This window comes from Apostichopus japonicus, chromosome 12, assembly GCF_037975245.1.
Source record: "Apostichopus japonicus isolate 1M-3 chromosome 12, ASM3797524v1, whole genome shotgun sequence".
In the NCBI taxonomy this organism is placed as follows: domain Eukaryota; kingdom Metazoa; phylum Echinodermata; class Holothuroidea; order Aspidochirotida; family Stichopodidae; genus Apostichopus; species Apostichopus japonicus.
Window position 1 is genome coordinate 9,446,471 of NC_092572.1, and position 23,815 is coordinate 9,470,285.

The 23,815-nt window shown below is 38.1% G+C and overlaps 1 protein-coding gene across 1 annotated transcript in view; it reads left to right on the forward strand.

Moving 5' to 3' along the window:
- Positions 1-22,916, forward strand: part of LOC139977121 (uncharacterized) — a 28,629-nt gene extending 5,713 nt beyond the window's left edge. The window contains exons 3-6 of the mRNA XM_071986220.1: positions 3,935-4,088; positions 5,650-5,856; positions 6,286-6,374; positions 7,834-22,916. Coding sequence (XP_071842321.1) covers positions 3,935-4,088; positions 5,650-5,856; positions 6,286-6,374; positions 7,834-7,867 — 484 coding nt within the window. The 3' untranslated portion in view covers positions 7,868-22,916. The remainder of the gene's footprint in view (positions 1-3,934; positions 4,089-5,649; positions 5,857-6,285; positions 6,375-7,833) is intronic.
- Positions 22,917-23,815: the final 899 nt, after the last annotated feature.

The window sequence follows — 23,815 nt, forward strand, 5'->3', positions numbered from 1 at the left end:
TCCTGTGTCCAATCCAACACTCTCTTCTTTGGACTTTTCTCCCCTTTTTCCTTAGGTTTATGCCTGCAAGTGCATGTAGTGGTGCTGACATCTTGGCAAAGCCAGGAATAAACCTTCGATATAAGTATGACGCCAACCCGAGAAAAGAGCTTAGTTCCGATACTGTTCGAGGTGTCGACCATTCGACAATTCGCTGGATTTTTCCTGGATCTACAGCTACTCCACTCTCGTTAACCACATGTCCAAGATGAGTGACTTCGGGCTTGAAGAGTTTGCACTTCTCTCCCTTCAGTTTCAGACCATTCTGTGCAAGTCGTTTGAAAACGGTATCCAGCCTCTGCAAGTGCGAGTCTATATCGGTGGAAAAAACCAGTATGTCGTCTAAGTAAAGAATCAGCTGCGTCATGTTCATGTCCCCAAAGATGTGTTCCATTATGCGCTGAAAAGTACTTGGGCTATTACATAGCCCCTGGGGCATTCGAGTGAACTCATAGAGACCCCAAGGAACTCGGAACGCTGTCTTGTCGATGGAGGATTCTTCCATGGCAACTTGGAAATACCCATGGGAAAGATCCAGCGTGCTAAAGTATTTGGCTCCTCCCAAAGCCTCAAGAGTCTCCTCAATTCAGGGTAGTGGGAACGAATCTTTGACTGTGACAGCGTTTAGTTGGCGGTAGTCGATACACAACCTCAAGGTCCCAGACTTCTTCTTAACAAGTACAATCGGACTGGCATAGGGACTGGAGGACTTCCTGATTATATTCTTTGCTAGCATGTCGTTAAGGAGTGTCTTCACCTCGGCAACCTGTGTTGGGGAAATCCTTCTATAAGGAAGTCGAATCGGTGTGTCATCACTAACTTTGATGGTGTGGGGAATACTGTCACAGCAACCAAGATCAAAATCACCGACGGAGAAAGCCTCCATGTTGTCTTTGAGTAAAAGGGCAATCTTGTTAGCTTGTTCAGTGTCCATTCCTTGCAGACTAATCCCAGGTGGTAGAGTGATCTTGGATCCATCAAGGAGTATGAAGTCCTCAGGACCTTTCACCGATTCATTCGCTGGGGTGGGCGCATCTCTAGCTGCCTGTCCTGCTGCAACGATCTCTGTTTCGTCCAGAATTACTCCATACACCGCTACTTCCATCCTACCCTCTTCTTCTACTACCATCACCTCGTCCTTCTGGTGGGCTTCCAAAGCCATGGCTATAATGGTGTGAGGTGGAATACACACCTGCTTGTCGGTTGTATTGGCGACCATGATAAGGGCTGTCTCACTAGTGGCGTCTACACATCCCTCGACTACTTCCAGGTTTACAGCCTCTATTCCTGCAACAAGCCAAGCTCGAACATCTCTATTACTTGAAGGTAAAATTCCAGTGATGTATTTCACAGTACGTGGAGGGATCAATTCTTTGTTTGATCCAGACTTAACGTGTCCCTTACGAGCTGTCTGCTCTGGAGTAGGTTTACATCTAACAGGTATGCGAACATCTTCAAGGAAGATACAAAATTCATCCTCGAGATCAGAGCCCGTAGCGGCCAGCTTGCTGAGAGCGTTGCATCCTAGGAGTATTGGAAACTCTGTCCTTCTGCCTTCAATTGGAAGATCCCCGCCGATTACTAAAAATCCAACCTCTGCTGTGCGCTGTTGGATGGTCACGTGGGTAAACACGAATCCTTCGATGGGAATTATTGAACCGCTGACACCTTTGATCTGCAGGGAGTTTCCTATAGGAGCCAATGGTCCTAGTTTTGGTTCCAACATGGAACGGTAGACAGTTGAAGGAATTAATGAGGCCTCTGCCCCGGTGTCCACTACGCAGCCTATCTTCACTCCTCCTACATCTACTATGGCCGTGGGGCTAGATGACACTGCATCTGCCAGCGTGGGAACAAATTTATTTCTCTCTTGGTCTTCAACTTCTACTTCTGCTACTAAAACTTCCTGCATAGGCATTACTTCAACATCCTGTTGACAACGAAATTCTGGTGCTTCCGGGTTAAGGTTTCCGATGGGCAATTGGTTCGACTTTCTACACTCTGCTGTACTGCCCTCCACAACAGAGGTCAGTAGTTTCCCTGCTGTGGTCCATTTTCGGGGAAGGAAGATGCAGGTGCAGTAGAGCAGTTACTTGCGAAATGCCCCTTTTGGTGGCAGTTATAGCACTCTACTTCGTCTAGGACCCGGGCTGGTGGTCTGTTTTGAGTGCTATAACTTGGCCTTCCAGAGTATCGAGGATTCCCACGGTTTGCTCTCGGCCTACTCAACTCAAGTTTTCTCACTTTCGTGCGAAGTGCCTCCACCTCTGATACCAGCGGCTTCAGAGTGGAAAGTTCCCCTCTCAAGCTGGCAACTTCTTCCAGCAACTTCAACTGACTCTCCATCATGGCCTTCATTGGTTGTGAAGCTTCGTCTGCTTCGGTTTGATGGCTTCCAGCTGTCACCTCTCTGATGTGAGGCCTTCTCTGAGGTCGAGAATCCTGAAAAAGCAGCATAGCCTCTTCCCTCATTTTTGCAAAGTCATCCACGGACTGAGACATGGAGATTCTTCTCAGCTCCCGCTGCACCCATACCTCTCTGGCTCCTCGAACAAACTGCTCTTTCAGAGCCCCATTTCTTAGTTCCTTAATGGCCTCCCTTTCTTTCTGTGGTTCGGCCATACCCTCCATTTGTCCGTAAAGACGCATCAGAGCCCTACTAAATTCCGCCAATGACTCCCCTGGTTGCTGGACTCGGTTATGGAAAGTGCTGTTTAGACTCTGCACTGTCTCTGTCGGAGTAAAACATAGTAAAAGCGCCTTCTTCACCTCGTCATACTTGGTGCGCTTCGGTTCCGGTAGGCACATTACCTCATCTTTCGCGGCCCCAGTCAGGTGGTCTATCAACGCTCTTGTTTTGGCCGTCTCGTCTAAACTGTGAGGGCTTACGATCTGCTCAAATTCGTCGAGCCACTCTCTGAGCGTTGGTTCCCCAGGTCGACCATGTTCCCCGCTGAACTTGGCTAATCGTCCTTGCGGAATGCCATGAAAGCCCATGGCTCTCTTAAAAAACTGGTTCATGGCTTGAAGGTCTATGTTGCTGGATTGAGGGTCTGTCATATTGGCAATTTACAAAATAAAGGCACAATTTTTGAGATATATAAATTTACAATTGATGCTATTGGGCTTATGCCTAGATAAAATTCTTAATTAGAAAAACCTGATCCGCTGAGTCGAAGCCGTCTTTCCTCTGCGTTGTCTTTCGTCGGTTCGTTGATATGTCGATGCTGTCGTTGTCTATCCCACTTCTGACACCATTTGTTGGGACGCGGCCAAACGGGAGAGGAAGGTAATGGGTAAGCCCGTCGGTAAAGATCAGTGACAACAATAAAGGCGACACTCAGTTTTTAACGTTAACGTCTTCTTTGTATTTAAGGGAGGAAAAACAGCTTCAACCCAACAAGATCATTTAAGTGGCGGATCCAGGGTAACGGGTGACAGCGGCCTAGTATAGAATGTTGTACGTGTACACAGAACCAAACATCTTTTCTTCCAAATCTTATTTCATATCGAAACGCAATAACTTCACTTTGACTTCTATCAAAATACTCTCACTTTTCTTCGTTCGTTTATTTGTTAGACACACGCTCAGAATGTCTGGGATGCACCACGCTAGCGTGCCTACTATTCAGCGTAGTAATACAGCTCACATCACTACATGCAAACTGACGGAGTAATGTACATGTATACAATGCAGTTACTACATTAACTGCAGTACGATACTATTATTTGGGGGTGAAGAGGGTGTCCAGCAATTGGTCAATAGTAATACCCCCTTGAGGATACAGAAGTAGTACCAAGCTCTGAATATTCAAAACTTCACCTCACTACAATACCAATTAGTTTTCTCATGTTTTGAAATATCTTTTATTGTGTGAATCTTATCTATTGCCAGACCTCCAGGTGACTCTAGTCCTGTTGTTGATAAGAAGCTCTCAGAACTAATACAGATACACAACAATGAATTGAAGAAGTTAGAAGATGCACATAAAGCTGACATGAAAAGGTTAAGAGAAGAACATTCAAGTGCAATAAAATTCAGCCAAGAAGTGAGTATTAATAGTCAAAAAAGGGACTTATTTTCAGACTTCTGTTCAACTTAAACTGATGTTCGATTGAAAGTCCTGAACATCTGAAGAGTATTTTGGAGTGAAGATGTCTGCCTTGCGATTCTTTGAAAGCATGTCTAAAGGTGTGGCTTGCGTTACCTTCTGTTCATCATGGGAACAAACATTTTCCCCTCACACTACGGAGGCTGGCTTCATGCCTGGATCATCAACATGAAGTACTTTAAATAAATCCTTTTGATGTTGCACAAAACTAATCTAAACTTTATGTTTCACTCTGATAAAATAAAGAAGAAGTTTGCTTCCCCTGCATTTCAGGAAAGCATCATCTTAGGTTTTTAGTAGGACTACAAAATTGGCTAAACTTGTTGCCATCTTGTCCTTACTTTGCAAATTCCCCTTCCCATAGCCTCTTCCTGAGCCCATTTTTCTCACCAAATCTTCTAGTCTCTGCCTTACTCATTTCTTTGCTGCTTGCTAGTTGTTGCTGACCAGAAAAATGACATTGAGTATATGAAGGGTGCTTGTAGGTGGGGAAAGCGGGGGGCATGGAAAGCAAAATATGTTTGATCCATTCACTAAACAGTTTACTGTTTCCTTAAAAGCCATTCTGTGCATCTGTTGAAGAAAATGAATTCCCAGGTGGTTGACCCGCAATGAATTTTTCAGGAGTCTCACACTCAGAAATAGGTTATTCGTTCAACTCGCATCCCAACAGTGAGAGATGCATGGGGGAATAAATCGAAAACCCAGTTTAAATCGGTGTTAAAGTTTTTGGTTATATAGACGATGAGGTTTGTGATGAAATAATTACATCCTTAAACCTCTAAAGATTTCAATGGCGTCAAAATTGGGAGATATTCCTTCGTATGTAATTTGGCAATTTTGACAATATATGAAGGAGAGCAAAATGTCGTGCCTGTTTACAGCTGGTGGCCTAGTTTCTGGTTAGTGAGAGCATCGCGAAACAGCATATATATATAAATATGAACGTGAATGCCCGACACACCCAAATGTTAAATGTAAGGCATACACTGGACTATTTTAAACATTTGATCTTGAAATTTTTGTTCTGGATAATTTATCAAACAAGAAAAGTTGACTTCCTTTTATGCTCATGTTGATTTTGTAATAATAATGCATGTTAATTTAGAATTCAGAGAAAGGAAAAAGGGTGGGGGGAAGAACATCTAAGAGGAATATTATTGTGAGGGCAGCAAGCAACAGTTACTATTCCCATATGGGCAAAGGATTCCAGGATCATAAAACAAAAAATCTGCCATGTAATAAAACTTTCAATTCCATTAAAAAATGTTTTCATGTCCTGTAAACCGTGCTTCATTCTTGCGGCAGTATATAAAAAATTTAATACCATTTTTGGCATAAGCCTAGAATTCCAAAAACTTAATCAAACTGTATTTCTGTGGAAATCTCCCAATTTTATTGTTTTCTTTTAAAATACTGTAAACCATCTTTATGACCCTTCCAACATTTGACACATATAAGTCGTCCTTTCATTGATTGTAAATTATCTTCTTTATAGACTTCAGTTTGCCATCATGAGCAGGAACTGAAGGAACTCAGGTCAAACATTAAATCGTTGGAAGATGAGAAGGCCGGGCTACAGACGCAAAACGAAAACCTCCAAGTGGAAAATATAGATCTCCGGGCAAAGTTTGAAGAATTATTTACCGAGCTGAGTCTGAAGGAAGCCCAGTGGTGCGAGAAAGAGGAACAACTTAATCTGAAGGTCAGATTGACAAAGCTCGCACTCTATGATGAAATCATGACTTTAGCTAGAATTTTAAGTTTTGATACGTCAAAGTGCAAAGGGTTAAAAAAATATTCAGTCGTATAAAAAGAAATATAAAAATGAAAACGAAAATATGGGAATAGAAAAATGTTCAACTGTTGTGATGGTCCTGTAGCTGTAATGAAAAAGATAAAATCGAAAACTTAAACGCTGTTTAAAATCAATTACATCTAAACGAAAAATAGCAGAATATCTGTACTATTTCTGGTTACATTTGCACGAATGTCAAACCCCTGAATCCTGTTTTAAGTTTCAATCTGTTTTTGTCGAGAAGTGCAGCATAACTGTGGTATTTCGTGTTAAATTTGCACAAATGTCTCTAAATCCTGTTGTTAGTTTCAATCTGTTTCGATTCTCTCCATTCAGTTAAAGTTACACTGGGGAGAGAAGTACAGAGAGTGGATGGAAGCTACTGAGAAGAAAATCGCAGAACTACAGAAAGCAAATGAACTACTGTGAGTATCTTATCTTAATTAACAAGAGGGGTTTCCGAAACAAGGGGGGGGGGGAGTAATAAAGCTCCAGGGCCTGGGATTAATAAGGTTAACCCAGGGATATTTGGAGGGGCCCAGGTATGTATCGGATAGAATAATGTATACTCACTTTTAAAATATAAGTAAGGATTGCCAGAAGAGTGCAAAAAACGGAGCACGGTGATATAGTTGAGCCTTGGGCCCAACCGGGCTCTCAGAGACTTGTGGATATCTTGATCTTCTCAAACTTAACCTTTAAGTTTTTTTCCTCATATGTACTTTAGTTACCTAAGCTGGAAAATGTTTGTTTTGGCCTATTGCAAAAACATTCTGGTATGTGAAGAATATTTGTGAGCTGCTGACCTCATAAAGTTCCATGACCATTTGCATAAACAGTGGGAGCCAGGGAGGGAGGGGGGGGCAAGGGCCTTCATCCCCTTTAGTTAGAGCTCTCCCCCTGTTTTTATCCCCCTCACATGTTCCAAGTAAAGAGAGATATGGAAAATATATAACCAACCATATTTGCAATTAAGTTAATTGAACCAACTTAACAAGTCTGTCTACCTCCTGTCACAATTCTTTGCCAACACCAAGCAGCCACCCACTCCCCCTCCCCACCCACCTCCCCAGATAAGGGAGGCTGGTTAGCCATTATTCCTGATGCACAACTTTGGGCAATAGTATGCATGCCTATCTTCTATTGGGAAGTTTGTCTGTGTATAGTCAGTCTGAAAGTCACAAAAACTAAGCAAGAAAACAAAACAAAAATCAGTTCATAAGAAATGCAAGTTGTGTGTTGGTTTCCTTTTACTTTCCTGAAACTTTAAAAAGTGCCAATTTTGACAAAGTCAAAATTTATTTTTAATACTTTGAGGCAATTTCTACATAATTTTTTTCTCTCACTAGAATGGTGCTCAAACCAGCATATTGTCTTCTTTCCAAATTCCCCCTCCCTAAAAAATTCAGCTGTTCATTTCATTTTTTTCTTATATGGCTAGATAGGAAAGAACTCAATGTTTACAACCAAACATAAATACAGCACCATTTCATCACACCCCTATGATCTGATTCCCATAGATAGAAGTTTTTGCCAATAATATTTGAAACTACTACATGCATCCTTAGAAAACAACGATTTCATTTTCCTTCACTTTCCCCCACTCCCTTCCACTCCAGTTGATTAACTACACCGACCGATTTTGTCTCGAATCGTTCGGACACGTTTTTAATTCCGGACGAGTTTCTCCTGTCAAACAAATAGCTCTTCATATCTCAATCATTTCCAACTTTTTAAACTAATTTGTATTTTCCGTACCTTCGGCATTATCTTTTATTCCTTGCGCTCTCCTCAGGTCACCTTGTAGCGAATGTAACAATCTGCCTGTTTATTGTATCTTGTAGAATACTAATGAATACTTATCAATCAAACTCTCTGTTACAGCCGCTCTTACGTGAGGCCACCCCCTGACGACTAGTGAATCACTGAGCTCTCGTAAAGTGCCGGTACCTCCCAAGGAACTCCCTCGGGAGAATGCGTCGTATCGGAAGGATTGCCGGTCGGTAAATTTTTCGTCTTCTTGTTTCCTCCCCCGCTAACTACTTCTGTCTGGAGGAGAGGGACCCCACAGAGTTGAAGGTGTGTGTTACGCAGGTCTTTCCAGATTTTGTAACCGACTTGGCCTTGATCTTCTTGTCTGGTTGTCTGATGTTACCCGAGGTGGTACCTGGATATTTATTACTTAGATTATAATTGACCTAATTGGGCGATGACTTAAACTGTTGATCATTACTCCTTGAATTTCCGTACGTCTGACGATGGCGGAAATAGGTTTGATTGTTTGCAGCGGAGGCCCTTGTAAATGAATACTATCAGAGGTACAGAGTCGAGTTTAAAAAGACTCAACGGTGATATTGATTTTAAAGAAATCACGGTCTCGTCGAGGTGTGAATCACTGTTACAAGAAGTTTTGCTTTCGATCCTCTGAGCTACACGACATCTCTTTCAATACCATGGCATAGATGCTTATGAATACTTTAAAAGTTCCTTTATCTGAGTGTAAAAGTAGCAGTTTTAATAGCTTATAAGGAAATACATAATTTCGTTGACAGTGTGTGTGTTTGTAAAACTTTACACATGTAGGCTACAGGAAGGATACAATGTATCCCCTTACTAACCCTAGCCTTAAATGTAGAGGAATAGTCTGAGTATTATTGCCGAACCTTACAGTGTTCAGTTCTTCTGCAATTTCCTATTGTGCGGACTTTGCTGGCATGCTGAACTAGGGTTTTTCGTGCGTACATTTAAGATCTGCCGGAGGGGATATCAGCAGTTAAGGTTAATAATCTTGAAGTTACACAGTTGTCCAATCATTACTTTATGTAGTAGATCGATCACATGAATTATGAGTTATCAATTATTAGATAATTTCATTTGTCTTTGTATGGTGTTATACATCGATAGCCAACCAAGAACTGCTAAGATCCATTTAGGATGCCTAGATCTGTCAGTTGGCTCGGTTTAATTGTAGACCGAGTAACATTGCTTTTTCTCTCATGACCGAAACACCTAGTAACATTAGTTAGCGTGAGAATATCCTGCAGTTGTGCTGTATTTGGTACTTGTAACTACATGTGCAGAGAACATGCTTCAGTAGCATATATGTCTGTTCCATGTGAGCAGGCGTGGAAAAGTCCGATCAGCATGTAACTGATCTAAAATATGAAACAGAAACGACCATGACTCATCCTTGGCAGTGAATAATGGAAGATTACAAACGTTTCTGCAAAATAAGATTCTAAGCTTAGCTAAGTTATTCTACACTGAGTACCATGGTGCCAGCATTAAACTATTATTGGTGAAGAAAATTGTTTGATATCAACAGGGTGGGGCTTTGAAAGAGAGAGGGCTAAGGAAGCAGTATGTCTGAAAGATCATCAGAAATGCACTCCAGTCTGAGTACTGTATAGTACCGAAATTGCATTTGTAAATGCACCCTTTAATACCACTGCTATAACAGTTTACCTTTTAATAGGCTCTCGTGGTAGATCTCGGGAAATTTGGGATGTGCGAGTGACTTTTCTATGCTCGTTCCTCCACACACATCCACATGTACAAATGTGATGGGGAAAAAATATGAACACGAAGACATTCAAACTTCTAATTAATTCAACAGTCAGCTACGGGTATTATTCAAGAACTAGTTACAGTGCAAAACAAAGGAAAGAGCAGAGATGGTAGAGTAGACATGCCAACTTTGACATAAGGAAATCATTTGAATCCTCCCATATGTAGGGTCCTGAACACAGCATAAGGCTGTTGTAAAATATGCTTACACCCCTCCTCCCATCTCTCGTTAGCTCTTTCAGTTGGAAAAGGCTGGTTCAGGCCACTAAATATAGAACATGCTTAAAGGTTCAGCTATTACATAGCAAGAAGGAACTGTACACATACAGTGTGCGGTCAGGAGATGTCCATACAAAGACTTGTCTACAACAATACTCAATGTGTGAAAAATAATCTGAGGCCACCCAGGAAAATTCTTTTGAAAACTTCTCTCAATTTTTTAGCATGCTAAAATATGGGGCCAATACTGAAGACCTTTCAAAGTGAACAGCTCAATATATTCCATTATCCAAATCTTCCGATCAAAGTACTTCCTTATTTGTATATTATTATTAGATAAAGTGACAATGACATTAATACATGGTAGGAATGTGGAAGAAAATAATGGCAGGCTTCACATGCATACCTTGTGGTTGAACATGATATTAGTATTCTCGATGTACTTTTGAATAGCTATAATATTATATTCCATGGGACATTTGCTCACAAATGTTTATGAGGGTAGTTTGATATTTCAGAGGAATTGCAAATGTAAACCACAAGTATCTCAGAAATGGTGTCTAATGACTCGTAAGTTAATTGGGACAGACACACATCGTTAGCATTTACCCGACATCCACTTTGGATCGACTGGCTTTATGCACCGCCACACTTCACCAGAATGACAAGGGTTTCACCTCAGCACCCCTGAGGTTTCCTGTTATCCGCGAACATGTAATTCCCAGCATGCAGTTTTGTTTATCATGACATACATTCACAGTATGAACAGAGATGCCTTCACCGAAGCATGAATGCTTTCGGTAGGCTTGATAAGTCATAAGGACTTGAGCTATTCACAGAATATTATGCTATTTCGTGGTTGTTCCTTTCTACCTCAAGAAACAAATGTTGTAGTTTTTTTTTTATATATTTTGTATTATTTATGTGTTTTTATTATTAATGTTTATTTTAATAAGGTATAGAAAGTGTAAAGATTAATCTGCAAGTTTGGTAAAAATGTAATCCCGAAACGACAACAAAACCCCATCAATACATAATAAGGTTGTTGTAGGGTCATATGGATTATGTATACATGGCAAGGTAAAATATTTGAGGCCTGCATTCTTTTGGAAATATGGTTGAGGCAGTTTACTTTTATGGTATAACTGGTACCCTACGGAACACATAAATATTCTTCAGGGTATAGGAATGTCATTTGAGAGTTGGGTTTAGCAGAGCTGGCAACCTCCACTCTTGACTTGGTGTGACAGGAAGCTAGGGTTGACCTTGGAGTGACCAAACAATAACAAGCAGACACATTTGTTGTTGTTCTGTGATGACATGTCTTTGATGTATATCTTGTGTATACCTTGGGTTCTTGCAACCAGAAAACAAACCGAACACTGTACTAAACCTCCACGATACCCTTTGATCTTTCGATCGTAGCTGCAGGATCCAGCTTCTTCAAAAGCAGAACTAAAGCAAACATAGTTTGCCGTTGTAGAAGAACCTTCTGGGATTGAAACGTCAAAGTTCCTCTAACTTCATTCATTTACCGACACAGACTTTTTATGCAGTAGATAGATAATCAGGTGTTTTTTTCTCCCGAAAAGTATCGAATCAGAAAGGTGTAACAAAGTCCTGTTTTTCCAAAGATTTCTTTCTGTACTGATAGATGACAACCATAATCATACAGTGAGAATATCCCACATTGTTGTAACTAGAAACCAAAACAAACATCTAGTGGTATCTCTATCCACTCCACATAACTACCCCATCCCTCGCTCTCTCTTAGCAACGGGTTCCATCAGAAATGCTGAATGATACACACTGCCATGATCCACTCCAAACCAGAGCTTCATCTCTCTCCGCCTCTCTCTCTCTCTCTCTCTCTCTCTCAATCCCCTTGTGTTTTGGTCAAGCATAGCTACTCTCTTCACTTAGTCGGCGACAGTCATTAACGAAACTGGAGGCGATGAGAAATTTGATCCCTTCACAAGTTATTCTTTTCGTTTCTCTCTAATCCTGCATCGGAGGACTCGTATATAAATCCCCCGAGAGTAACAGAAGAATAATTTCCAAAGGCTAGAATATTGATAAATACCATCTCCCTCTTGAATATGCAGAAAAAAATTCCCCGAGCGATGATCGTATCTAGCAGGCATGACCCATCCGTCCATCGAAAAGTATATTTGGAATGAGCTCTGGAAATTTGTTTGAAATTCGAAAATCTTGTCTTCCTCTGCATGGGATGGTTTGAGGAGATGATATTTGAATAAATGCTTTCAGTAAACACTTCAATATTTTCCCCTTCAAGATGGCTTGTTTTGAAACTCTTGTTGGCAAATTCTTTCCTCCCCCCCCCCCTCCATTTGACCAGGAGGGCTTTTGGAAAATTCCTCTTCGTGATCTCTTCAGCCCTTTTTAATGCCGTTCTAGGGCACTCACACGCTGTTGCATTTCTTATTCGTTGCTAAGAGCTTAAACTTCATCCGGTAATGTTTCGGCTTACGACATTTTCCATGTTACTCGATAAGCTGTAAATGTCGACTGAGCCATTCAGCTATATTGATTTTCAGAGATCTTAAGTCGTGGGCAAGGTCTTTGAAAGATGGTTTGCTATAGGCCTTACAATTATTTTTCCGATTCACGTAGGCAGCAAAGTGGCATCTAGGTGCCTTAAATACTGTTTCTTTTCAACTTGCAAGGTGATAAAGAGAGATTTTTTAAGAGCTAAAAAGGGGGGGGGGGGGGAAACAAACTTTCAGGAAGCTACCTTTATAGTTTACTAATGCTAATCTGAAGCAGTCAGTTTGTTCGTTTTTCTGCTTTTCCTTGCTTGTTAAACCTGGCTTACATAACCAACATTGTACCAAAAAGCAACTAAATTTGTGCCTATGGACCAATTTGGTCTCTTTTGATCTCAATACATTACATGTATAGAGATATTGTAACAGTAAGTGGGACTCACTCTTCTCTTAACAATTTTTCAGCATCTTCAAACAAAGTTCTTTTTCTCTGGAATTTCCAGAGCAAGAATATATCATATAGACCAACAGAAGTTACTATTTTTTATTCCAGAATTGTATATCATTCTATGACTTTTTCACCGATTTATGTCCAAATCGGGCCAAATCGGGCTGAAAACACACTTTGCAGACCTTTTTTGCACACGCTCCAAAACTTATGTTTTATGAAAGAGTATAGAATGGAATTGTCTTTCAACAGTGGTATCGTCTAAGATAGGGTCCTATGTATTATATATTTTATTAACATTTTAAACTTTCATTTGTTGTTTACAGGTAGGTATTAATAAGAATTTTACCAGCTGTATATGACATTTTATGGCTTTTATTTGCTTTATTTGATGTTTAAATGATTTTTCTTTCTTAAAACAACACTGAGCTGCCGCCCATACTTTTAGTAAAAAGGTCCGTTTTTGATGATTAATCCCCGCCCCCAAGTCTGTTTTGTAGCAGATTGGCTATGACTCATGACAGCTACATGTTAGATATACGAAAATGGCTACCCTCGCGACCAATTTTCTGTACTGTAGTTAGGTACGCGAGGTGTAGTGTATTGCATTCTAATTACATATACACATTCTGTACTGCTGAATTCTACTTAGTGCATTTAATTTATATTAGGCCTTCGTTTTTGTAACATCCATTTAAGGATAGTACTGGTGTTCAGGTAGCTTTTCAGAGCAAGGGCCATGATAAGTTTGTTCGATTGCCCTTCATGTATTTTGTATAATTACGTATACACATTCTTGTACTTCTGAAGGCTACTTAGGCCTAGTGCATTTAAAAAAATATATATATAGGCCTAGGCTAGGCCTATTAGGCTTTCAGTGATAGCCACATTAGCATTGTACTGGTATTCAGACAGCTTTTCCTAGGAAGGACCAGGGTAAGTTTGTTTGATGGGTACGTATAAAAGAGGAGCCGGCCATAGCATCACAACTTTTATAAGACTATAAAAATTGTATTAGGTTATGTTTTATTTATAAGGATATAAGATGTATAAGGTTATAAGAAGCATGTTTAGCTTTCTTTTGAACCTGTGATGTTTGACATCAAATGTACAAAGAATTAAAATAAAATAACAAAATGGAGAGGAACTGAGGTGGCTATTAGGGGAGGAGGAGGCCACCCATCACTTGCATATAAAAACTTGTAATCTTCTTTTACATTATTTTTTCCAAGTCATAAATCCATGAAATCTTCATGTCAGAAAAATTGAGATGGAAAAACGTGGGTTGTTTTGATATCTAGAAGTGGACACAGTTTTGATGGTAGTCACCACTACAGTCTACAGTAACATACAGTAGGTCAATAGGCCTAGCTCTCAAGGCAGGCATCAAGAATATGGTCGAGTTGTTCGCCTCTTCTAATTTGGCCGTTGTCATTGACGTCAAACTATATGACCAAAAAGTCCAACAGAGACTGACCCAAGATGAAGGATACCACATAAAAAACAAGTTCATAGGTATTCTATGACATTCAAGGGCGGTGGAAGCACTTTTAATCTGGTGGGGGGGGGCACCGACATCAAAGGGCACTTTGCAGAAATTCGATTGGACTGATGCAGCCTTATATTTAGTACCCTTTATAACTCTTATTGTATTAACTTATTTGCGTATACACATCACTCCATCAACGTCCCGCCCCCCCCCCCCCCAAGGAAAATATGCATACTAGCACTGCAATATCCAATGTGCAAATTGGGAAACAAGGAACAAGTTTTCTTTTGAGACAAAATGAGGTGAAATCATGCTAGTTGCTAATGTAGGAATCTTCCGAATTAGAGTTTATTTCTTGTTAATATCTTAACCAATTTTTTTTCCATTCGAAATAGCTTTGAGTTTGACCCACAGAAATTCATTAAAAGTCAGGGGCGTAGCCAGGATTTGCAAAGTTGTATGCACGACTATCTGAGCGGCGCGCCACCATCGGTTGGCGCGGAGTGTACAAGAAAATTTTTGGTTTTACAAACCCCTCAGATGGCTGGAAACGGCCAACCCGAGTGTTCATTCTGGTTCCCTGGCCTCTTGCTAAACTTGAGACACCTCAATTTTTATGTAGAAAAAGGGCACATTTTTAACCTGAGGAAAAGTGGGGGGGGCACGTGCCCCCTGTGCCCCCCTGGTTCAGCCGCCCTTGATGACATTACTCAACCTTGCAACGTCGTTCTTTCGACTAACAGGCAATGAGGGCTAAAGGCAAGACTAGCAGGATAAAGTGTAACCTGCAGAGACTATTCGTGGCAAAGTAGCAAAAATGCAAGTTATATATTTGTTGTACCATGATTGATATTGATAATTGTAGAGACAGAGCAAAGATTTGAAATTAGGAATCAAAATTAAAACTTCCAGTATTGAGATACTGCGTCATTGATGCTCTTGTCCTGTATTGGAACCCCCCCCCCCTCTCCCCTTTTTATGCCTCGATCTCTCTTCTTCTCAATGATCCCTAGCTATCCTCTTAGTGAATTTTACACCGTTCACAGGTGAGAAATAGACTGCCTCAGTCTGTACCAATGCTTACCCACCTAACAAAGATGCTACAAATACATTATCACTGAAATGCATGAAGACATAATACACAAAGTAATTTGAGAAATGTCTGTAATACTGTGATTCAATACTTTTTACAGACATTACTGTAGCCTATTGTGGGGCCTATACTTTGGATCCAAATAGCAAATGTATTCAATGGTCTGTAGCTGCATCATTTGCTTCTGTTCAGATTTGTGATCAAGTAATTTGGTATGGTTCCACCATTTCAGGTCAAAATTTATACCATAGAAAAAACAGAAAAATTAATGCACTTCACATTTACTAGAGTGAACAACATGGGCATGTGGTGCGAAGATGGCAATTATAAAAATTGATCGATCGCATCATTGTGGAATTTCATCATGTGCAATAGTTATCGAAAAAGACATGTATATCAAACTCAACGTTTGTAAAGAAAACTGCTTTAAAAAATACCATCCTTTTCTTGCTTGTACAGTCATATGGAAAATTTAGACTTTGCTCATTGAACAGTATCGAAACGAGACACTTTTTGGTTTGTTACTCTACGAAGAAAGAAATCATGAGAAAGAACTCTTCCCCGAGTGTCGGCCTAAGTATCCTTTGGATGCTTTCAAATTTCGTAATTTATGGACCCAGTTCTCTTTTGATGTGAGCTACTTAGATGCAGGCAATATACAGATGACTAAGATTCTTCGACTGAAGATCGCCATAAATCAAAGCGGCGGAGGTATTTTCCGTCTAGAAATGATTGCCGTTAATGACATCATATATGGATGAGTGATATTCTCATCTCAAGATATATATATACACGATTAGGCCTTTCCAGTTTCTCCATTGTGTTTCTAAACACTGTACCATGATTCATTCTTAAACCCTGGGATGCAAACTTTATGAACTTTTGGTTTATGGAAACAAAGGTAAAAAAATCAAATATCATTTTGTAATCATTCCTGTATGAAAAACTAGAACAAAGGTGAGTTGTATGGTTGCTTGATGATGTTGTGATGTTCATAATATTCAGGAAAGAATTTGATAGCTGGTTGCGAAAGATTTTCTCACTTTCTTTAAGGAAGAATGGTTCAAAAGGGAATGGATCTGGTATTAAGAAGGCTACAGTTTCAATGTAATTTCAATGATGATCAACCTCTTGAGAAGCTTAAATCTATAAATATCAGGTGTTTTTTTTATTGCTTGGAAGCATAGAATTTTCATATTTTGATGAACTCCTTGCTTAGTGGGCTCTAACACGAGACCTTGTGTGATTGTGATAATTAACACATACTGTATTATGATGTCAACGTAGGCATGCCATGTAGCTAAATTGCCTAATGAGATCAGTCTTATACAATAATAATGATAATAATATCTCCATATATGTGACAATATTTCACCTAATAGCCTGAGAGGGGGGGATGGGGGATCAATCACATCAATATACTATGTGGTACAACATAGGTGGTGTTCACATCTGCCTAATAGCTAGGCTCAATAATAATAATGGACGTAGGCTACATATAGGGCTACACTACAGGTTGTCTCCTTGAACAGATAGTTAATCCTATCCTCATGACCCTCACATCCCCTCCCCCCTCCACATCCCAACACCCAATCATCTGTACTTTGTGGTCTGAACCACAACACACTTAAATGATCTAATCTGCCTTGGCCTATATATAATCATTTATGCAATTTATTATGACAACAGCATGCTTTGTGTGACCGGCATGCTCCACAAATGAAAAGAAAAAAAGAAACAGTTCTCCCAAGTGTTCAGATCCTATACCCACAACGCTTGACGAAATATGCCATGGTCAACATATCCAAAAAAAATTAGGCCTATTACCGGTAAAGAGAGAAGATATTTAAAAAACAAGCGCAAATCAAAACTTCTGGTATTTACTAATATCACGATTCGTCTAGAAGGGGAACATAATGCTAATGATCTTAGCCAAAAGGCAGAGAAGCGAATTGTACAAATTGCTGGACCCATGTTGTGACTTTGTACAAATTGCATTAGTGGCTATTCCGTTACCAAAAAAACTAGCTTGCACGATGATTGTGCATGCTAGCAACTATAGCTTGCATGATAATTGCAGCAGGTTGTGCATGCTAAGATATGCTTCCCTAAGTTTGCGTGGTGCTAGCAAGTGATTGCACAAGGGCCGAAGCCAATTTATGGTTAGCTTACGCAAGCACGTACAAACTAGTGTTAGACCGCAAAAAGTTTTCTTCAACTTCTGCAAGCATGCAGAAGATCGCGAAAAGTTTTCTTCAACTCCTGCAAGCATGCAGAAGATTGTGCACACCTGTGGAACTTAACGCAAGCTTGCGCAAGTACATACTGTTATTTTCCCTGACAGCAGACTCACAGCTATTTACATTGAAAGTTTGGCATGTATATATTGTTGCAGTGCAAATTACCTGTTTACAAGTTACACACAAACAACAACAGTAAAACACATACAGTCTTTACAAGTGCACAAAACTACACAATATACACGACTAATTAGAAACATGCATGGCTTTAATACTTTGTTAACTCTTTTATCATGTTTGACATAGCCACACCTACTTTCATGAATATGTAATGAGCACTTGTCACCTCATGAATATGTAATAAGCATACATAGAAAATGTCAAACAACCTGATTTAGCTTGAAAATGGGGCAATGTTTAATACATAACATAATTTAAAAAAAAAATATTATGGTGATATTTCTAAGCTGTGGGATCATGCTAGAAGGCTGCAATGTGGCCTATAAATGCTGTTAGCAGTGCTAATAGGCTGATAGAGAAAAAAACATTGAAAAAGAAGTTTCCAATCTTCTATGTTTACATATTGGAGGCAAACCTAATTTCTTCATCTTGCTGTAGAAAGTAAAAAGAAAAAAAAAGAGAGTAAAACTGGGTTATGACAAGGTGCATTATATGGTTACCCATGGGCTATGGGAAATAGAGCAGTAGGCCTACGTTTATTAATTTATTTATTAACCTTTCCCATTTCCCCTAAAAGACTCCCCCAAATACCGTTCTTGTGTTGAACTAAAGTGTTAAGAGAAAGCAAAAATTCTTTCAGGTTATATCCCCAAGCTGTATAATAATAAGAATTTATTCCGGTTTTTCAATATGATAATAGTCGAAAGTTAATTCATCGTGAATTGTAATGAAGTAACCAAATACTTTGGACAGATCGATTCAGGAAATCTTACTCATCGGAGAAAAGACACAACAAGTTTTTAACCCTGCAAGACGGAGATTAGAACGCTTTACTTGTACCACTTTTTTCTTTTTCATTCATTCTACATTCTTTATTTATATACTTTCATGTTCCTTATCTATAGATGGTTTACTATAACGCTGTTTTCCCCTCTAACCAGGAAATCTAGACCAGTGCTCCAGAGATGTAAATCGATTCTCGTAGAGGAGTTGTTTAATCTCCGAAATAAGGTTAAGTTGTCCTACTTGCTCTCGATCATAATGACCATGTACTGGAAACAAAATACCTCTCTTAAAGTTTAAAGGAACATGCTATGCCTCTCTCTGTTATGTATTAAGTGTGATGTAAGTGATAGTGATGTTACTTAAAATCACCATATTAACAGCGTGTATATCAACATTACGAAAAGGAATTCAGTTAATTGCACTCTTCATGGCTTGTTTCATATGATTTGTTTATTAATGTTCAATGGTCGTCAGTATTCATTGTCTGCCCCAACTTTTAGCCATTTCTAAAACTTACACAAAGGTTTGAAAAGTATGTTCCTGATTTAAGTTCTGAATCTCAAAAAAAAAAAATGTTTTGAAACATTTGAGGAAATTCCCTGTGAGGATATTTTGAGGCACAGTAGTAAAATGCTTGTTTGTGTGGATACATGAGTGGCCATTATTTGACAAATTTTAGCATATTTGAAGCCTTGAAGGCCAATGACCTGTTTAGGAGCTATGATGAGATCAAAGTTAAGTAATTAGTCAATTCAATTCGTTTCGATGCAATTCGATAAAAAGGGTTGCTGCATTGATGGTCTGTCTGTATCACCATAGCAACAGTGTGGGAAAGAATGACCCGAAATGGAGCAATTTGGACTCTGTATCAAACACCTCCCAAAATCAGTCTCAAATATATCCTTACCGATTACCGAAAAGTGATCAGTATTGGGTGTCCAATATTAACAGGCTGAAAAATTGCTAAAGAAATTTATGCTGGTAGCTATGACCTCGGAAATTATTCCCCAGACCTTGGGAGTGTTATGTTAGATGAATTATCGGACTGGTATAAATGGCCTTCATTTAACAAACTCACATATATTGACAAACTGACATATATTTAGTGTTTGATTCCTGTTTGGTGTGATGCGTGAACCTGGCAGAATTGGTCATTGCAAACGCAATAAAAATACATTTATATATGGATGGGTCTAGGCATGAGTAGTACAGTACTTATAAGAATGTGTCTTACTTTCCTGTCTTATTTCCTTTCAAATCATCAATCAGTTTTCTGTTGTAAATTTAAAATAAGTAAATAAGCCTTCAAACCAATAATAAGAACAAAAAGGAACCGGAAAAAAAGTAAAGTTTTAGTCATTTAACTGAACTACTTTACTTAATATTAATACTTTACTAAGTATTTATCCCAGTTAATATTTTAAGCGTTGGATTGTTCAAGTAAAAATATTGGGAAAATACAAAAAAAGGAAGAAAACAAGAAAAAAAAACTCCGGTTTGTACAATTGTACTTGGTTCAGAAATGATACCGTGTTCCTTTAAGCAGATCTTTGATTTTGAGGTGGTTAACTACCAAACTGGTTGTACAATTGTACTTGGTTCAGAAATGATACCGTGTTCCTTTAAGCAGATCTTTGATTTTGAGGTGGTTAACTACCAAACTGGTTGTACAATTGTACTTGGTTCAGAAATGATACCGTGTTCCTTTAAGCAGATCTTTGATTTTGAGGTGGTTAACTACCAAACTGGTTGCACAATTGTACTTGGTTCAGAAATGATACCGTGTTCCTTTAAGCAGATCTTTGATTTTGAGGTGGTTAACTACCAAACTGGTTTTTTTTGCTTGGTTAAAAAGCAAAACACGTATCAACGAATATTGACCCCCGATCGATTCAACTCAAGTTACTCGCTTTTACAAGTTCACTGAATTAAGCGAAAGAAAAAACGTTTTACATTTTAAGCAGGAAAAGATTAATTATAAATTACCCTTGTCGGACACTGTTACGAATTGCCTTAAACTATTCAGTCCCAGAGCTAGGACTGGTGAAATTTGTAAAACAAAATCGGTTTCAACCTGTTTTTTATTAATTAGCTAAGAGTCACAGCTTTGTTTAACGACAACATTTGCATATATGTTGACTCGAGTTCCACACTCTAACTTGACCTCTGTATACTGATGAAACGAACGAAACGGCCAAAACGTCAATCAACCCGTGACGAAATGAGACTAAGAAAAGGGGCCGAGATGAACTTTGGCAAATAGTGAGGAATCAGAGAGAGATTGGATTTACAGGTGTGTTTGAAGTGAAATACAATACAGTGCTTCGCAAGTTCAAGTATCTGCATACTCAAGACAGGTGCATTAAGCTGTACTGCAAAATACCAGCAAAAATCGCTCCCACTGAATATACAGAAGCAAAATTCGCTGTGAATTTTTTTTTTCGAGCGCAGTAGGTCAAGATTATTCTTCAAATTGACTGTGATAAAACACTGTTAGTATAAACCATCTTACAAGATGATTACATATTAGCTTGTGTATTAAAGCAATTCAAAGAAGTTTATTTTTTTCATTCCGAATCTGCAATATATGACGGGGGTAGGAGGATCTAGTGCTGGGGTAGGGGTGGGGTGGGGGGTTGCAAGAAGGTTGGGGTGCCTCCAGTCCCGAAAAAAATCAAACAGAATACAAATGATGCTTCATGAGGCAATATTTAGGTTGTTCTAATAAATACTATTAAATTGTGAGGTTGAAAAAAACCCAAATTGTCACACAACCCACTTAAGTTAAGCTCCTATACCCCCGTAACCCCCCCTACCCCTTCCCTATAGTGTTACACCTCTTCTGCTCCCCCTGAAAATGAAGCTATATACATTTCCAAGAGAATAAAACCTAAATAATCACACAATATCTTTATGGATGGACACTAAATTTGTTAAGATCTGTATCAACGAAATGTCCAATAAATGCTCAGACTTCCATCATATTTAATTTGACAGATCAAATTTAGTATCCTTTAAAACTTTGATATGTCGAGTACACGTCTATTTGATTGTTTAGTTTTAACATCTTATATTATATCTTATATATTTTGTAATATCTGAATTTTCAGGTAAACATACTGTGATTATGTGTTTTCTTACTAACAGGAAAAATAATTTCACTTTGCATAGTTTAACTGCCTGTAGTTCATGGATTTTTATTTCATTTTTTTTTAATTAATTTCTATCATATGTTTTTTGTTGCTTTTAGTTATGATATAAATATTACTGTGTGGTAATACATAGTTTGTTAAAACTAGAAACATATTTTTTTTGTCTTTGTTTTGTAAGTTAATAAACAGATTCTTAATTTTACACTATATTTTGTCATGTTTCCAGTTCAGTTAATTAAGTTAATTTTTATTTATTCTTTATTTTATTTAACATTTTGAATTAATACTATGTTACTATTTACTATTTTACTATTTACTATTTTTTTTATTTTTAACGTCACTGTAATATCTGAAGTTTCGGGTAAACATACTGTGAATTTTTTTTTCTCAATGATTTGCATAGTAACTGCCTGTAGTTCATGGATTTTGATGAAAAAAATTGTTATCAATTTCTATCATATGTTTTTGGTTGCTTTTAGTTATGATATAAATATTACTGTGTGGTAATACATAGTTTGTTAAAACTAGAAATATATTTTTTTGTCTTTGTTTTGTAAGTTAATGAACAGATTCTTAAGTTTACACTTTATTTTGTCATGTTTCCATTTCAGTTAATTGTGTTAATTTTTATTTATTCTTTATTTTAACAAATAAAACGACTGCAAAGGCTCCAAAACATAGCAGCAAGGATCGTTACACTAACAAGAACGTCTAATCATATTACCCCAATATTGCATGAACTTCATTGGCTGCCAGTATCACAGCGGATTAGGTTCAAAGTCCTTCTTCTTGTGTTCAAGTGCCAGAACAACATGGCACCTCCATACCTGCAAGATCTGATCCGTCTTTATCAGCCAACAAGAGCCCTACGTTCTGCTGGTCATAGTCGTCTGGAGGTTCCGATCACCAAGACAAACAGCTATGGGAACAGAGCTTTTTGCGTGGCTGGGCCACGCCTCTGGAATGAGCTGCCAGCTGAACTGAAAACTGTTCCTACTCTCACGACCTTTAAATCAAAGCTGAAAACTTTCCTTTTTAGACAGCATTACTGCAATTTTTAAACTGTGTATTTAAATTTCTTTCATGTGCAATACTCAAACGTGCATGTTTTTTTTGTTTATTTTTCATACTCATTTATATTGTATTTAATTCTGCATTTTTTACTACATATTTTGTGTCATATTTTTATATTTCTTATTTGCTGTTACATAGCGTTTTAGAGCACTTTTGTGGATTTTACGCTTTACAAAATAAATTATTATTATTATTATTATTATTTTATGAAACATTTTGAATTAATACTATGTTACTATTCATTTTGCGTTTTTTTGTTTTCTTTATTAAGTTCAATATTTGAAAATATTTCATTGACAGCCTTCTATGTTGAATAACATTATTCCTTTTAACTTGTTTTTCCAGATATTTTAAAAGCCAGGCGTTTCTTTCATTTTTCAACAAACTTTTCGTCACTATTGAGTATTAAAAATTGACACTTTGTTTCCCCAGATAATTTGGAAAGTCAGACATTTCTTTGATATTTCAACAAACTTTCTCATCACTATTAAGTATTAAAAAGTGACACTTGGTTATAATCCTCAATATTCACTTGAGACTTGTAAAAATACTTTTTGAATAATGTTATCACATTTTAAGCATGAAAACATTTGAATTAAATGACACATTATTATCCACTCAAGGTCACATTTCAACTGCCAAAATTGAAGATTAAATCTGACTGCCATATTTCAGATCAAACTATTTTTCGATGTAGCAGAAAGTCAAAAAAGTCAGTTCAAGAGAGAGACTTATTCACAGAAATAAAAATCTGTCTTTTTCTTCCAATATCAGATGTCATCGCTTGTACCATGTTTCCTGGAACCTATTTTTGACAGTCACTTAATGTTACAAAACACTGTTATAGTGCTTGTATGGTATGACATGTGGCTCAAAGATTAAAAGCCATTTCTCTTGTTTCTTATCATTTATATATATCTCATATTTTATCTTTTATGGATAACCGGTAATGAAACCCGGGAAATGATATTCATCACATTGTGTGCTTTTAACAAAATATATTCTTTTGTACAAATTTTGGATTCTTTGTCATCTTTTTTCATCTATGTAACAAAATTGAAAATATATTTTTCCAAATCATACTAGACTTCCATATTCTTTTTTGTTGTAA